The 17,223-nt window shown below is 41.3% G+C and overlaps 1 protein-coding gene and 1 long non-coding RNA gene across 4 annotated transcripts in view; one reads left to right on the top strand and one right to left on the bottom strand.

Annotated features, from left to right (window-relative positions):
- The window catches only part of LMO4 (LIM domain only 4), a 13,973-nt gene extending 4,656 nt beyond the window's left edge, over positions 1-9,317 (top strand). For all 3 annotated transcript variants that reach the window (XM_021404108.1, XM_021404107.1, XM_021404109.1), the window contains exons 3-5: positions 3,826-3,922; positions 4,275-4,430; positions 8,554-9,317. In XM_021404108.1, the coding sequence (XP_021259783.1) occupies positions 3,826-3,922; positions 4,275-4,430; positions 8,554-8,562 (262 nt within the window). In that variant the 3' untranslated portion in view covers positions 8,563-9,317. The remainder of the gene's footprint in view (positions 1-3,825; positions 3,923-4,274; positions 4,431-8,553) is intronic.
- LOC110402255 overlaps positions 9,512-17,223 on the bottom strand; it is a 432,654-nt gene continuing 424,942 nt past the window's right edge. The window contains exons 20-23 of the long non-coding RNA XR_002441005.1: positions 15,324-15,554; positions 12,719-12,857; positions 12,130-12,317; positions 9,512-10,515 (exon numbers count right to left, since the gene is read on the bottom strand). This is a non-coding gene — a long non-coding RNA (uncharacterized LOC110402255). The remainder of the gene's footprint in view (positions 10,516-12,129; positions 12,318-12,718; positions 12,858-15,323; positions 15,555-17,223) is intronic.

Below are 17,223 nucleotides of genomic sequence, written 5' to 3'. Positions count from 1 at the left end.
GGCCGGGGCTGCGGGGGGGCCGGGGCGACCGCAGCCGCCGGGCTGGGTCTGGGAGGGGGCCGCCAGGCAGCGAGTTCATTTCGCTGGTAATCAGCGGCAAGCTGCTGTATTCGGGGAATGCTGTCCCTTTAATTGAACAGGCTAGGTAATTAAATGGCACTTTTCCAATAGGACGTGCTAGGTAAATCTAATAGTTGGTTATTTAATATCACTTTGAAGTCTGCCCACTCAAGCACAATGACAGCACAGGAGCATGTGAACTATTAGCTAGGAAAAAAAAAAAAACCCAGGATCTCAAAAATTAATTAAATCGCATGCAATTTAGGGGGAACGTTTATCTTGATTTGTCATAACAGAATTAATTCAAGGCCTCCAATTCACTTGGGGGCAGATCTGTTACTCTGAATTAACCAAGCGTAATTTGGCTGTTTTTTTTTTCCTTTCCCTTCTCTAATGCAGCACTTGCCATTATGCACAGCCCCCCTTTTAAGTATCAATAGCTTCTGGTGCTTTTAAGGTGCTTGGTCTCCAGTTATTCTGAAGTACCTTTAATGGACTTGGCTCCAGGCTGGTTTCTGTGTTGCCTTTCTTTGTTATGTTTAATATCGCTGTTGCAGAATTTAGATTAAATGTGGGGAATATACAGGAACACCAATCACTTCTGGATCAGTGGGTCTGGATGTGTGTTTCTCTTTGGTAGGATTTGGGTGCGAGTCTGTGGGTACAACAGGCGCTGTCCTGTGTGGGTTCTGGAGCTGCTAAATCTGTTTCCCTCCACAATTTTGGAACCAACCAGAACCTTGTTACGTTGGTGTAAGTTGTGTGAGACGTGCTTCTACTGATAGTGTATTTTGAGCAGCAAGAGGTGAGAGGTTGGGCTGGGAAGGTTTCGCGCTGCCTTCATTCCCACTATTGTGAAAGTTCTGAAAAAAATAAGGAGTGTGTGTGCGTTTGGATGTGGGGAGTGCAAGGCTGGAATTACCCGGTAGTCAGTTTAAGGTGGCTCGGTAAAAGGCTGTTAAGTGTAGAAGAGCTGCCTTGTCCATATAGGGAAGCTCTTGATGTTTGTGATTGATTGCATTGCCCAAATGTTGAAATATTAATGACCTCCTTGGACTGAGGACCCAAAGAGGAAACTGAAACCAATTCTGTCATCACAATTAAAGAGTCCCCTGGCTTTAATTAGCCTGACCTGGGGTATCTCTACCCATTGCTGCAGTTAAAGAGAAAAGAGCCCATTAAAGTCCAGTCTGAGACCGATAGCTACTTAATTGAGCACCTAAAGCCTGCAGCCTTTTAAATCAAATACTGTCCTGGACGGTCCCCCCGGTTAGATAATTAGCTCTCCAGCCGCTCAGAAGCCATGTGAAACAACTTTCGCAGTAAAGAATAGTTACTGAGGTGGACTTCCTTTACTGGTAAGAAGGAATAATATATATTTTTAAAGATAAAACCTTTTTCCTGTTAATGATACTAGAAAACAAAAGCATTCGTAACAGTAGAGAAGGAAAAATAAGCTTTATTGTCCTAGCAAATAACGCAGAGCACTGGAAGGTGTTCTAACTGCGAGTGATTTTCAGGAATGTCGGCGGAAGATTCAACTGCAGCAGCTTCCCAAAGCGGAGTTGTTCTGGAAACATGCGTAGGGAAAACCTGGGAAAAGCCTCGGAATTAGTTTGGCTCTGTGTATTAAAATGCACAGACATTCAAGGTGTACAACCACTGCTAGTCAGAGAGTGTTGTATAACAAGTGAATGCTTAATGAAGACAAGTAGTGCAGTGAGATCAGCGTTCTGGGGGCCGTGTGCTCAGGCGGGCGGTGCGGTTGCACAGGGACTGTGTGCCCGCTGACGCTGCCTGCGTTCTCAGGACAGGTGGCACTGGCTGCTCACCTGCAGGACTTTGCCTTTCTGCCCCACCCTGCCCAGAATGCCCTTGTCATCACCCCGTGCCCTGGATTTTGGGTCTTTGTTCTAGAAACGTGGCAGCGTCTTGCAACCTCCTTCCAGCGCTTCCCTGCACCTTTTCTGTGTGCCAACTTCACTGCTAGTACGAATGGAGGAAGAAGAATGCGCATCATAAAGCTTGGGAAGAAACCCCAATGCGTCGTGCAACCGCTCGGAGCTGCTCCGGGTTTAGAAGATGCCCTAATAATGGACCCTTCGTTGCTAGACAGTGTAGTCCTTTTGGCTGGAGGTCCTGACAATGTATTAGTGCAGCTTTCCCTTTGTAACCGCTGTGATTCTGCAAGAACGTGTCAATGTGTCGTGGATCTCAGACTAATTAGTTTTGAAATGGAGTTTTGATTGAACTCTTCAAATCGATGCTGCTGCAAAATTTGTTTCTCAGCTTCCTATTAAAAGCCATCTTAAGGGGCAGTTTTACTACTCTCTCTGTCGTTCAGTCGATACATTTAATAACAACTTACAGGCTATTTTCAATAAAGTGGCGACAGCAAATTAGTAGTTTGAACATGACAAGCCTCCTCTGCAAGCTCAGATTCTGAAAATTCAAAGCAATTATTTTTATACAGAGGCACACTGCAATCATTCAGATTACGGGTATTCTGTTGTAATGCGTCTCCGAGGTTGACACAAACAAAATTTTATGACTTTATTTGGACAGGAAGGAGATGCAAATATTAATATTTATTATGACACCAATACGCTAATTTGTAAATCCTATTACCGTGTTTTACATCGTGCAGAAAAGCAGGTCTGTGACCCTGCCATCTAGTTCGGTTTCCTTTTTTACAGTGAAATGACTGTGGTACTCTTTCTAAATATTTGTGTGTGTTAGAGAGACGCACGCGAAAGCAAATAAAGCTTTTCTAATTCTAGCTAATGCAGTCAGGAAAAGTAGAACTCAATAATCATTATTGTATTATATTTTGAATCGATGTGTTGTGCCTTTAAATGGATTTGAAGAATTATGTATATATTTTTCTTCACCGCTCTTCTGCCTACTCCCCCCTCCCCCCGCTGCCAGTGCCCCCCCAACCCAATGGCAGATGTTGTGGTCTCATTTGATTGCATAGGAAAACTGCAGTGATACAGCAAACACCCAGAGAGATATGATGACAAATGGGTCCAGATCCCGGTAAATTACTTTCTGCTCAAATCGAAATTTCATTCAGTTTGTTGCTAGCAGAGATGAAGTAATCTAAATTGTGGACTCAGGAGCAGATAGAGGGAAGTTGGAGCAAGCATTTCATTATCAAGAGAGAGAGAAGGTTAGGATGAAAGAGATGAGCAGAGGCAAATCTAAAGTGTTGACACCATGATTGAAAAGGTTAACCCATACACATTATATATCAACCTGGATAGCAGAGAGTTTCTAATGGAAACTCTGCACTGATGGAGGTTTACTGGAGTTTCAATACACTGAGCATGATGTCTTCTTAGATATACAATCAAATCCTCTTAACCCTTTTGATGACTCATATCTCAAGATATGATTAAAGTACAAAAGAGTTCTTCATATAATTTCAAGGACACAATGCATTTAAACTCCAGTCATGAATTGTATCTTTTTTTTATGATGAACCCAGTAATCTGATAAAATGTGTGTAGTACAGAATTGTTTGTGTTTCTAGAGGTGTAAGTCAATATTTCTGATTAAATCCCGTGTAACCACATCTGAGGTAGGGTGAAGCTACCAGTTGTTAGACAGAAATACACTTTTTCATATTACAGCATGTAAGCAAGTTGGAAGACAGGGGTCAGAAGTCTAAAACAGTTGTGTAATAAACCATGGCAGTGATGCGCAAAAATGCTTAGAGCCTCTTGTGTGTTAAATTATTCATGATCATCACCTCTGTTTCAGGTTATTTGGAAATAGTGGTGCTTGCAGTGCCTGCGGACAGTCCATTCCTGCTAGCGAGCTGGTCATGAGGGCACAGGGCAACGTCTATCATCTGAAGGTGAGAGGCTTTCTGTATCTTTTTTTTATTAGTCAATTAGAACCGCCATGCTTCTGTAGTGTAAAATCTGCATCTGCTTATGAATGAAGTGCGAAGCAATAGCTAGAGATACGAGAATGTGTGATGAAGCTGCCCTCAGCGTGCAGCTTCGTTCCCTCATAATCGGTAGAACTATACTTGAGTTATGAACTGCGTGGTCCCAACAGGTAAGGCTAATGCCGTGTTCGGAGATGCTAGAAACCGAGCAGCTTCGTATCTCATCTGTGCTCGCAGTCTCTGAAGTGTAATTTTCAAACCTGCAGCATACTTAATTTGTGCTGTAGTTTCACTTGCTGTCTCTTTCCTTTCTCAGTGTTTTACATGCTCTACCTGCCGGAATCGCCTGGTCCCGGGAGATCGGTTTCACTACATCAATGGCAGTTTATTTTGTGAACATGATAGACCTACAGCTCTCATCAATGGCCATTTGAATTCACTTCAGAGTAACCCACTACTGCCAGACCAGAAGGTGAATACTCCACAATTACTAATAAGCTTTATTAGAGCTAAATGAAGATCAATTTATTTTCAGTTTAATAGCGGACGTTTCCCACCCCTGCAATGAGACCTTTAAGTAACCGAACTTAAGTAACATAGGCATGGGGGATGGGGAGGAAATGCTAACCTTTAAGTATGACATATAGAGTGAGTCAGTTTATTTTGGTTTGGGCATGTGCATCTGTACAGCTGTTGAACTCTTCATGTACGAAGTGGAATGGAGAGCAGACGTTAACATAAACTTAACAAAGAGGAGCATTTTATTTTACAGTCTTGAAATTAAGGGCTACAAGAGAGCAGGTTTCTGTGGGAGGAAAATTACATCCTTTAATATGGAAATAAACGTTTTGTGAATAGAAGATTCCTGAGCTAAAGCAGTGTAAGGTTTCAGTTGAGGAGGCATGCTGGGGTACTCTCTCAGAAGTATTTCCTCGTCTGTTTTCTGTGTCGTAACTCAGATTTAAAAACCAAAGCGCTGTTTTCTTACCACTCCGTAACAATAATAGCTCAACGAGAGATCGTGTATCTCTGTGGCTGATAGCTCTTTGTTTCTAGCTAAATGAGTAAATAATGACTGCACAGGTCATATAGAGAAGAAGAAGAAAAAAATTTCTGATCAACAGTTGTCCTGTAACTCTGAAACGAGATAGTTAGATCTATTTTAATCTCCTTAATAAGTCCTAAAGCTATGCAAGTGAGTGCATTTTGATAACTGCTGTGCCTAATTTGTAACAATTACTGTCAACCTTGAGTTAAGAGACTGTTCATTCCACCCTGGTCCAGAAAAGAGTGAATGTATGACTCTTGCACATAATTTTATTCACATCATATTTCATACTGATTATGTATTGATGACATTGATTCATTTACTCTTTACAGCGCCACTTGCATGGATATTAAATCTTATTGACCACAGATGAATTTTAATTTCAGATTGGTGATAGATTTTTCCATCAGCTCTGATAGTATATTTGACTTTTTCATCATTAACCCAGGCAATCACACAGCACTGAGTTATTGCAATGAAACAAAAAGTGCACACTTCAGTTGGTAATTCTTTATAGATTTACAATAGGAACTTCATTAATGTCTGTAAGGATCACAAAAAATAACATTTATCTGCAAATAGGAATTTTGAAGATGAAAAAATCTGGGACAAATGCTGGGCTTACCTATTCTGTAATGTGCAGAATAATTGGTAGTGCTTTCAGTTAGCGGAGAAATACACACAAGAAAACACAAAGTGGTATGTAAGTCCCGTGTTTTTCTCGTTTTGTTGCTACATTTCAATATCCGTGTTTGCTTTTTTCCAGTGCAAAAATTTGCTGATTAATTTTAAGTATTCTTTCAAGTCTTATGCAGTGAACGTAATTGCATCAAAATGAGACATGGACTTTTTTTATTTACCTAATTTGTCAATTGAGGTGATGAGAGTCGAGTACAAAAGTTGTATATAGTTAGGCAGAATGAAGATAATTAAGACTGGAGGAGAACGCGGAGCCTCTTCTCGAGGAAGTACAAATACAGTTAAAGATTCATAGATTTACACTGTTGTGAATTTTAATGGCACAAATCTGTAATACAGACTAGCTAACAGTGAGTCCGTTAGATGAATATTTGTAGGTGTCCCATTTCAAAATAGAGGGTAAAACCATTCATCTTTATATGCTGCAGTAAAAGGTTTACCGTTCCGAGAGGGTGGTTTATCCACTTGTCTGCTGCGAATGTAAAGTTTAATGTAACTTCAAATAGGTGTCTAAATTGTCATTTGCTTTTATCAGCTTCTTACTATGCCTTAGTAAAACACAAAAATGATTTAGCTAGAATAAAAGCGGTAGACATGATGGGGAACGCAGACCGTGGAAAAGAGGTGAAGTGGGGCTAGGCCTGCAGAGCTCACAGCTGAAGCCTCCCGGTAGATGGTAATGCAGAGACGATACTGAAAATGGGTTTTTATTAGTTCTGTCACTATTTCCCACGTTGCTACAGTCAGGGATGAGGAAAAGAGGTATTGGGGAAGACTGGAGAGAGAGATGATAGGGTTGTTTTGTTTTTATAATGTAATCTCTCTAGGAAGTGGTCCAAGTTCCCCTACCGGTTTTCCAAGGGGAACTGTGGAGCGTCTGAATTTCAGAAAACTGTATTACAGTCGAGGAGACAAGTTGATAATTCATAGGTTTGTCAGGGGTCTGGAGTTATGGAAGCTGCAGGGGCAGGTGACAAAGAGAGCAGTTTGTGTGCTAGCTTTTTAACAATCTGAGGATGTAAACATCACAGATGTTTTCCAGAAAGCCGTGTGTTTTAGGGCCAGTAATTAAAAATGTTCTTCCACTATGACACAGTTGGCTGTAACAGATACTCTTTATTAAACATTAAAGATCAATCAGTCTCCAGGTTATTCTGCCACTAGAGATTATAGACACAGTAGAATAATCACAGGGTGTTTTTTTTTTTTATTAAGCTGAAGAGATTGAGACATACTCCTTGCAATAAAACACATTTTTGTTGTGTTTGTGAAGATGATAGTTATGAACTTAGGATTGTCTTCATTTTAACTTGTAAACCATATATTTATTGGTGATGGGTGCAGGCAGAAAAGGTTGCGCGGCCTAACTTTAGGTACTTGACTTTCTTTTTAAGGAGGTGAAACAGTAAAGTTTGCTGTTCCTGCCTTTTGCCTCCCCGATTTGATCCACACATGGAAATTGTAATTTCTCATCACTTGCTGTGTCGTTTGAAAAACAACAAACACCACAATGCTGTTTCACCTCGCCTTGGCACTGCTTGCCGGCACAACGCAGAGCCCTATGTGCTGATGTCCTGTGGGCCATTTTATTTGCAGGAGTTGTATTGTCCTCCACAGAGAACTGTCTCTGCATTTTTGACAGTGGCAATATTCCTGTAGCATCTCTTGTTTGCCAACAGTCTTACCACCGCTAAAAGTGTAAATTCTCCTCTGGCTGGCAGTGTTCATAGCAAACACTTGTCTTCAGCTCCTATACTTTTAAATAACGTATGAGTTAGATTACATCTCGGAGAAGATCTGAAAAATCTTCTAGTTTACATACCACTCAACAATTCCCTTGTAGTTACATAATTGGTGTTGTCTGTGTCCATAGTAGAAGATATTTGATGCTCATTTATTAAATATGCTTGCTGGCTGCTCCCTAATCTTTGTTCTGGACAGACAAATTACCTTTCTCACACTGAGCTTCAGCTCTGGGGAATTAAACCTCCAAGCCTCTACTACTTTAATTAGCTTGAAAGTGGGGGGTTGCAGTTACTAATAGACCTCAGGCTTTTAGTAACTTAGAGAAAGGGTGGAAAAAGAACTTCCTGGGAAGCACAAAATGTCATTTAAAAACCATAAAATTCTCGTATATATTATTTCATTTTGGTAATTGCAAACAGATTGTATTTGAAGACTATGGATGATCATTTCTCTTTTATCCAGGAAAGCTTAGATTTTTATCGAGTTAGACACTTTTAATTATCACAATTCATTAACACCAGTGTGAGAGCACATGTTTGACTTCATATATTAAAATGTTTATGTAACATTAACTAACACACCAGATGAGGAATTTCAAATGGGGGGGAAAAATCCTGAAATATCTATATTTAGCTCTTGTGCAATGCAGCATATTAACCAAAGTTGCCTTGGGAGGATATTGGCTGTACTTCTTATTTGCTTTACACGCTATTTCTTCCAATTATAAGATCATATTACCGACTTCTTCAAAGGCATGGCATAATGTTTCTTCCCTTTTAAAAGGGGCCCAGAAAAGCCACCTTATTCACCGTACGATTTGCTACCAGAAAGTACACTTATTTATTGTTGTCGTCTCTCTTTATTCTTTACTGTCTGCTCTTCTTAGTAGTGACACTGCAGAAAATGCTTGCTTTTTGCTACTTGAAGTTGAAACATTAGCACTATGAATGGATAGTGTAGAAAGCCTTAATCAAGTCACAGTTGGAAAGTAATCTAATAAAAAAGAGATTAGTGAATAAGGAAAAGACAAAAGCAGTCATGTTGTAGTTTCCTATCTCAAATTTAGTATTCTAGCTAAGATACCCATTTTTATTTCTTGCAGGTCTGCTAAAAGGTCAGAGTATTGCAGAATGCGTGCCTTCATCTCAAATTTTGTTCATCACAGATGGATCCCATGTCTCCAAGTAGACAAGTCACCTTTGTAGCTAGCATCAGTGCCAGCTCCATACCATTGCACCTTCTTTATTCTTGATTGCCCTTCCCACATTTATTGGTGTATTAAAATGACTGAATATGAACATTAAGGACTCCATGAACCTGGGCTAATGGGAGACTGTAGAGAAAATGAAAAAAGATCCACCGGAGGACATCTTTGGGGGGGTGGGTGGGGAAGATGACTAATGAAGCTAATTAAAAGAAGCATTGAAATCTGCTTTCTACCCTCATTAACAATTAGCAGGGCACTAGCCAGTTTGTACCCTGTGTTTTACCTTAACAACATTCTATTTGCTCTTTGTATATTTAAGTGTTGTAAGGAAATGTGTTTCAATCAAACTGAACATGAGATAAAGGAAAGATGTGGCTTTTGTGATATTCTATCACAAACACTTTTATTGTATCTCTGTAAAATACAATGTATGTATGCATGTAAGTGTTTTTGTCCTAATGTTGCTACTTCCCATGGCAAAAAAAAAAAAAGGAGAAAAAGGAAAAAAAAAGTCAGGCTCATAGCAGCTACTGTGTAGAAATTTTCACCTACTTCTAATTTGCTGAATGAAGAAAAATCTTTTATTTGTGATATTTTCAGAGACATTTGCTCTAGTATGGTGTATTTAAATAATAAAAAGTAAAACAAAAACCACTGAATTGAGTATGGGTTTTAGAAACTTTGCTGTTTTTTTTCTTTAAAAAAACCCACAGAACTACACTCGAAATATTATTCTGAAACAAAGTCATCACCTTAATTGTCAGTTTCCTTTTAAAGTATGATTTTGGTTTGGGGGTTTTTGGTGGGTTCTCGTTTCGTTTTGTCTTATTCCAGTAAAGAACCTGTTAAACTACCGTCTTAATTTTGGCGTGGATATGGGGCGCTGCTTCAAAATGATCTTTAGTTTTCATCGAGATTCTTGCTTCTGGTAACAGCAAATACATGACAGCTCAGATTGCAGTGAAGAGTGGTACACATTATAGGTGTTGTGGTCTCTTTCTGTCTGGCTCCTTCCCGCAGAATTGCCTGTGTTAGAGGTATGCATGTGTCTGTGAGTGTGCAAGCATGAGCGTGTATGAATATACTTTAAGAGGTTCAGGAATAATAATAAAAATAAAAGCAACAAAAGGTCCGTACCTCATGCTGAGCACTAGAATTGAGCACTCATAAAAAGGAATACAATAGCTATTCTGATCTGAACAAAATAAAGTTGCGTTTGCTGTGCAAGAAACTTAAAACTGATAATCTTAAGGAAAGAAAAACGCGCTTCCTAGGCTAATTCCGAGAACAAACTGATGGCAGCTATGGTCTGCTCTCTGGAAGGAAACAAAACCCCTTCCAAAGCAAGAAAACTTTCTCTGAGCTTAGAAAGAGGGCAGCTCCGTTCAGTGGGCCTTTCCCTTCAGCTGCTCATCCGCAGGGCTGTGCACAACAACTCTAAGAAAAAAAATCCTCATTTTTCATACTTGTAGCAGGAACAGTAACATGAATCTGTGACTGCATTGTATGCCTCCAGTCTGGGAGCTGCAGGCATCTAGAACGTGCCTCTGCTGCAACTCCGAGCAAATCAGCGTTACCAACCGTTCAACTTTTATTGGAGACCAATGCATTTGAAATACAGCAAGATTATGTTTTCTTTTTAAATTCTGTTTTCAAGAAGGTGTAGCTTGTTTGGTTATGGAGTGAGCTGCACTTACTTTTGTTGTGATGCTGATGCATAAAAAGCAGATTTGTAGCTTTGTCTCTCTGAACAACCAGCAGCAGATGTATTTTGTTTCAGATTCTACTTCTTGGCCTCTAGTGTGCTGAGGTCTGTTGGATTTCTTTTAGCACTTCATTGCCTGGGCAAAAATAGGACTGTTGCAGAGAAAAGAAAATGATGTAACGCACGGTACCAGACAGTAAAGATATACGGATGCTTGCATATCGTATAAAGAGATAAAACTACTGAAGCTATGTACGACTTTTTCAATTAAATGCACTTACGTATTTTTTAAAGTAAGTTTCTAAGCTTTTTGATCTTGCAGTACAGTCTTTAGGTAAGGGTCTTGCAAATTGCGCCGCTGGAACATCTTCGAAAAGACACTCGAAATCATACGAATTTGGAATTCAAGTATTAGCGAGTCTGTAGGCATCTTTTATATTCTTCCAGTATAAGCACTCAAGGTACCATGGTTAAATCTAACATGTTCGGATTTTTGGTTGTCCAATATAACCTAGAAGCGCTAAGAAGATAGCTAATAACTTCTAGTAAGTAATGTAGTATGGCATTTAGTGATGTAGAGGTTGAAGTTCATTAACGGCTTTAAATAAACTATTATGTGACTCGTTTGTAAAGCGCAGCTACCTTTTTAATAGCTTACTTTAAAAGCATTTCTTAAGTTGCAGACCTATAAGATTACAAATGTCACTCATGTTAGCATAATCCACATGCAAGTGATGAAGCCTTTGCTTTGATGTGCTAAATTGGAGGAGGACTAATGGAGCTATGAATATACAATAGAACATATTTAAGTAGTATTCTTCCTTTAGGTAAAACACTTCCTTGAAACCAGAGGCATTTCAGACAATAAAACAGGCTCTAATGGGGACGCTGGGGGGAAGGCTATTGGAATCACTTAGATTTGTCCTTACGTGAAAAATCAATTTTTTTAGGAGATCTGTAAAAGGAAACGTGTACTTGTTCACCTTTTATCACATGCATTTGCTACGCTGAATCTGAAAGACACCCCCTGCATTTAGCGCTGCTGAAAAGTCATACAAATAATCAGTGAGAGCTTCCCTCACTTTCAAAAATGAACGCTGTTAAAAAAAATCAAAGGAAATATTACTAATCTGAAATCATCCTAGTGAACGTGGATAAAAGGCTCTGTCTATACTGCATCTAAGCATCTCAATCATATAAATTGTCACTCTTATTAATGAAACAATTTTGTAAAAAGATTGCCCTCTAAATGGGTTTAATGTTTTTACCTATCCAGCTGTCTAGTTATGAGATTTACGCATCCTGGCAGGCAGTGGGACATTAAGCCTTTCCAAACCGAATTCTGTTTGCAACAAGATACTGTCTTTTCAGTCCTACTTGATTTATCTTTAAATATTTTAACAGGTTATGCAGTATCTTACGAAATGTAAAATGAGAATGTCTTACCAGAATGAAGCCTATGAAATTAAGTCACATCTTTAGAATATTAACCACACTGAGTTTGTCTCCCTTTCTCCCTGTTAGTTAACAATGATAAAATTTGCATCATCTAATTCTGGGAGAAATATAATAAATGAAAAAAAAGAAATCAGATACTAGCGTAGTATGACTTGCTACCAAGCATTTCAAAAAAGATCATTTTAATTTAATTTTTTTTATCAAATTCTTTGGCCGGTATCAGGTGTCAGGCTTTTTGCAAGTACCTGTGTTCTGAACAGCTCTGTTGAAATAATGGAAATTGAGATCGGGACACGTATGTCAAATACCTTCGAAGTATTGTATTTCTTCAGTGTGAGACGTGTTCCAGGACCGGTTTCACTTCCCGAGTCTGCAGTACGTGAAGTACCAGGGAGCCTTTGTTGTTGCTGTTCAGTACCAGGTGTATGCCTGTTGTCAGTCCGGCGAAGCCACAGAAGAGCTCATTGCAATTAAATAGCAATTTGTTTCTATGAAACTGCAATTAAAGTATTACTGATCAGCCATTTTAGATTGGCAGTGCTTTGCCTGCATGTTAAGCAGCGAGGAGCTCTCGGTTCGGTCCGTGAGCTGTGAGCGGCAGCGGGCTCACTGTGTCCCCGCCTGGGCCCCGTGTCCTGCTCATGGGAGCGTGCCCAGAGCAGCAGCAAGTCGGGGCCAAGCCCTGGGCCTGCAGCGTTACTGCTGCTCCTGCCCCGTGCGAGCAGGGATGTGCGCTTCCTGCGGGGACGCGTTCCACTTCAGATTGCTTCTGCTGAGAATGGACTGCGCGCTGTGGGCCGCAAGCCAATACCGTGCTGCAGGTCCTGACTTGTTCGAGATGTGTAAACAAGGCTACTGGAGCTCCTTAATCACAACTAATAAAAGATTATCAGTTACCTCATAAGTTTCTTCCTTTTTTTTTTCTTAATAGAACGCAATGTGTGTCTGATGGGGCTCCTCTGCACGCCTGCCCTCCAGGTGGGCCGTGGCACGGGGACCGCATTGCCGTCAGCCCCACGCCCGGGTGACTGCGCATCTGCAATGTAAATGCTCGGGGTAAATTAAAAACTTGTTTGTAAGAACTCAGAGAGGCATTAACTTTGTAGTGGTAATTATATTTCTTAATTATCACCATATTTTAACAAAGTCTGAGGCACGTTAACTTCAGTTCCTGCATTTTTGCACGGTGGAGGCTGTAGACATCCTCGTTCCTTTGCCAGAGGGGATGACATCACACCTGTGGCATGCATGAGATAAGCGCTGCTTGTTTTGCCGGTGTCTCAGAGATGTTCCTTGGGGGGCTGGCCCGGTTGCACAGCCGTGTGCTATCCATGGGGCTGCTGTGCTGGGCAGCAGCAGGGAGGCATGAGGGCTGTGGGGCAGTCGGCGCTGAGGGCAGGGAGAGGCCTGCGCTTCAGTCTCTGCACAACCAGCACGGCTGTCAGCCAGTAACTCACCACCCGCAGTGGCTTGGGCCCACGCCTGAGCCCTGGGCCTGAAAAAAGCCCTGTTTGCTGGAGACAGACGAGGCTGTGTTAGGATTTTTATTTTTTCTCTCCCCCTCTGTGGGTATTTTTTAACAAGCTGGGTTCTGTTGTTGTGTTTCCTTTAGTTACATCCACAAAAATGCTTTTGGAGTGCAGAGAGGCTGTTCGGCTCGATGGGTTCGGGAGCCATAGCTGTGGGTTTAGCCCTTGCCTGGCATGGTGTTGCGTTGTGTTCCCCTGCCCCTGCTTGCTTCTGGGCCTCTGCTGAAGGGCAAGCCAGGGCCTGGAACTACAAGGGCCGCGCTTTTTATTGTTATTTTAGTAAATGGGGCTTCCCATTGCTACTGCGTGAAAAGCAGCAAGCTGCAAAACTGTAGTGAAGGGAAGGCTGAGCAGAGGCCATGCCAGGCTGGGCAGGCTGGAGGAAAGCTGCCTCGGGGTCTCCAGCACTGCAGGACGGGCTCTGCAAAGGGACTTGGGCTTCAGCAGCAAGGCACACACACTCAACAGGCCAGGAATTTTAGTAACCCTTAAAATTTTGAGCTTTAACTTCTCTCCTATTCACTGGTTAAATGAGTTTTCCAGAGCACTGTGCTATTTTGTAACCTTTGCTCCTGTGTTTTGACAGTCATTTGATCAGTGTAAAGTCTTCTGCCTGCCTTCTTAGAGGTACACCTCAGCTAACAAACGCAGAGTTTGAAATTTTGACTTTTCTTAATGGTTAAGAAAATAATAAAAAATGTTTTGCTTCATAGGATGCTCGGTCACTTCTGTATATTTAATTGTGTTCAATAGCAAAGGCAGCAACACACGAGGAACCTGCGTGGACAGGGCCAGCCCCGATGTTCCTCGCCATCACCACCACCACTGGCCCTGTCCCTTGCTGCTTTTAAGGGAGCAGTGGCCACCAAAGTGCCCATGTCATGCAGCCGGGTTCCTCTGCAGCGAGTACAGCCACTGCTTCTTTCTCACATTGTTGGAATTCACTGTTAATTACATTTTGAAATATCCATGCACTTTTCCTCTTAGGGAATCTTATATGTGAGCCTTTTGCTAACGTCAGCAGTTCGCCGTAACCTCTCAGAATAATCATTGGTTCCATTAAAGTTCTACCAGTTGTTTTGTTATACTAAGTGGAGAGAACAGGGCCTATATTCATTCTCGAAAGGCAAGAGATTGCCCTGTGATTTGGGGAAATCCTGATTGCTTACAGAAGAATAAATGAACAAGGCAGATATTAACTTTATGCCTGACTTCAATTTCTTTGAGAAGCAGTGAAGAAATGTCCGGTAGGAGGAAAAAGATCCAGCTAGAACTCATAAGCCAGCCAATAATAGTCTAATTTTATTGTGCTGTAAAATCATCAGCTGCTTATAGAAAACAAAGGGCAATGAATGCCATATTGGTCTTTTATTCTTACAAAAAACCTTGAGATCAAACAGCCCCTAAAAGACTGAGCTGATATGCATCCGACTTACGTATTTTTTTATATCCTCTGATATTCATTCCACTGATGTATTTGATAGGTAATTATATCAGCCATATCAAGATGCTGATAGGAAATAGTGGAAGACTTCAGTGTTTTGCCATAAAGCTCATACCCCTTGTTATTGAGCTCTCATCAGGCTCGGAATCTGCAGCAGTAATTTGAAAGCTGCAGTTGATATTTTGTGCTTATGCCACATTTTAAAATTATTATTCTTGCTTCATCAGTTAGTCTTTTTAGATGGGTTGGAAAAAAACATATTGCAAATGAGCTACTATTCTTATTTGTGGTTTTTTTTTTTAAGAAGGGTAAGCATTGAAGTATTCAAATGGAACTGATTATACCTTTAATTACATCCAAACAGGATGCTGAACTGATTTTTCTATTTTCTGTTTAATAGCTATAGTTCAAAATGATATTGCAAATTTGTAAATGAATTCTTTAAGCATAGCCTTCTGGCCTCTGTATTCACAAGAGAAACCAAAAGGAAAAAAAAAAAAAGAATTGATAGGGGAAGACTGTCACTTACTTCTCTAAAAAATTAGTTTGAACTTCTCGTGGGAGGCGTTTGAGGTGGACCAATGCCGTCTGTTTTCTGGGAGCATCCAGTGAGTGCCACCAGCTGTGTGTGCATTGCTCAGCCGCACTGGGTGCCCCCTCCGGAGGGACGCCCCGTGGGTAGCACAGAGCTGCTCCTTCCCCAGCCTGCTCGTGAGCCCGACCAGCCGCCGCTTTGTGGATGTGCTCAATCTCCGTTCTCCTACATGCAAAATGAGAAGAATGAAAGCAAACACAATTCATCACTTCTTAAACTAAATATATTTCCATTTTGTTTGCATGTGCGTGTGCATATATCACTCACCGTATATATTTAGAATATGTACTGTGACATTACAGCCAGTGATAAATCCTACTCACTTACTGTATGTGTTATTTGCTGCAACATTAAGCTCAGTGAGAATTTTATATGTAACTTGTACCAAAACTAAATATATTGTGGAATTGATGCACAGTTGTAAACAAGAGCATAACTTCCTAATGCAACACAGTTGAAGGTGGCAGCTTGTGTGGCAATTCCTTTGTAAACAATTGCAGACTTTCCAAGGAATAAGCTGGTTAATTACATTTTTAATGATGTTTTTAGAAAATAGGATTCTTGGGGGGGGGGAGGAAACCCATAACGTCAACACCAAAAGTAAGCCTACAGCTTGTACTGTATCAGGGAATGCTATGGGGGAAAAACTGGGTTATGCTGGGCCCAGGTCTTTGCTCCCCTCTTTTCTTTCTTTCTTTCTACTGAAGGTGCGCCTCTGTAGAGGATTTTTCATAGGTCTGTGATGGTTTCCGAGCAAGAGGACACTGGCTTTTTTTTTTTTTTTATGGATTATCTTATTTCATTATTATCAGTAGTGCTAGTATGTGCTACCCACTTAGAGAGCTGATGCGGTGCACAGTGAAGCTCAAGATGTCTTCTTAAATATACACAGCTTAAGTGGGGCTGTGACATGAGCAGGCCTTACCCAGCAGCAGCGTTGGCAGCTCTGAAGGGCTGATATGACAGAGCCTTACGAGGCATCACAGGTGGTGCAGAGATCCAGGCGGAAGCTGGACCAGCCAGAGTAAGAGCAGTACACAGCTTTTATTGATGAAGTTCAGGGGAAAGAGGCACCTGGGGCAGCTGTATTAATCCCGTAATAACTTGAAATATAATCGAGCCATTGCTGCAGGGATGGGTAGGATGGGAGGGAGGTGGCGGTGTCAGGGTTTAAGTTCACAGGCTTTCCCCGTTCATTAAAAAGTGAATCAATCAGGAAAGCGGGCTGGCTCTTCAAAGGGCTGGCAGCCATGGGGGCAGGCAGCCGGCCTCGTCCTCCCGCCAGAGCTGCGGACTGGGCAGCCAGCAGTGTCGGCAGACGGCTGTTTTTGCCCTGCTCGAGCTAGTAAAACGTGTTACAATGTGCTAGGGGAGATTCTGGCTGGATTTTGAGGACTTAAAAGCTAGGCAGAGTCAGTGCTGTGGGCCATGGAAAGGTGACGCTGATAGATGTTTATAAAGGGAAAAAAAAAAGTTGTGTTTTATGTTTTCAAGAGTGGTGGTTTTACCAGCAGGCAAATGGGCAGAAGGAGCCTGCCTACAGGACCCCTCTTTTGTAGGCAGCTGGTAATTAGTTAATTACTATTAATTTTTGCCATCCCTGGACCAATCAGAGACGTATTTAAAAAAAAAAAAGAAATTCATAATATCTGGTGCTGGCATTTCCCGTGTCCTTCTGATGAAGCTGGTGCATGTACACAGAGCGGGGAGCAGCCTCAGAGAGCAAGATGCTCACACCCACGGGTGCTCAGAGGGTTGGGACAGAATGCCCTACATTTAAATAGGATTCATTACTTTTTAATTACTGCACAATCCAACAGGGCTCAGTGAGAAC

Source organism: Numida meleagris, chromosome 7 (genome assembly GCF_002078875.1).
Source record: "Numida meleagris isolate 19003 breed g44 Domestic line chromosome 7, NumMel1.0, whole genome shotgun sequence".
Classification (NCBI taxonomy): domain Eukaryota; kingdom Metazoa; phylum Chordata; class Aves; order Galliformes; family Numididae; genus Numida; species Numida meleagris.
The sequence above is the reverse complement of the archived record's forward strand: the minus strand, read 5'-3'. Positions and strand labels throughout refer to the sequence as shown.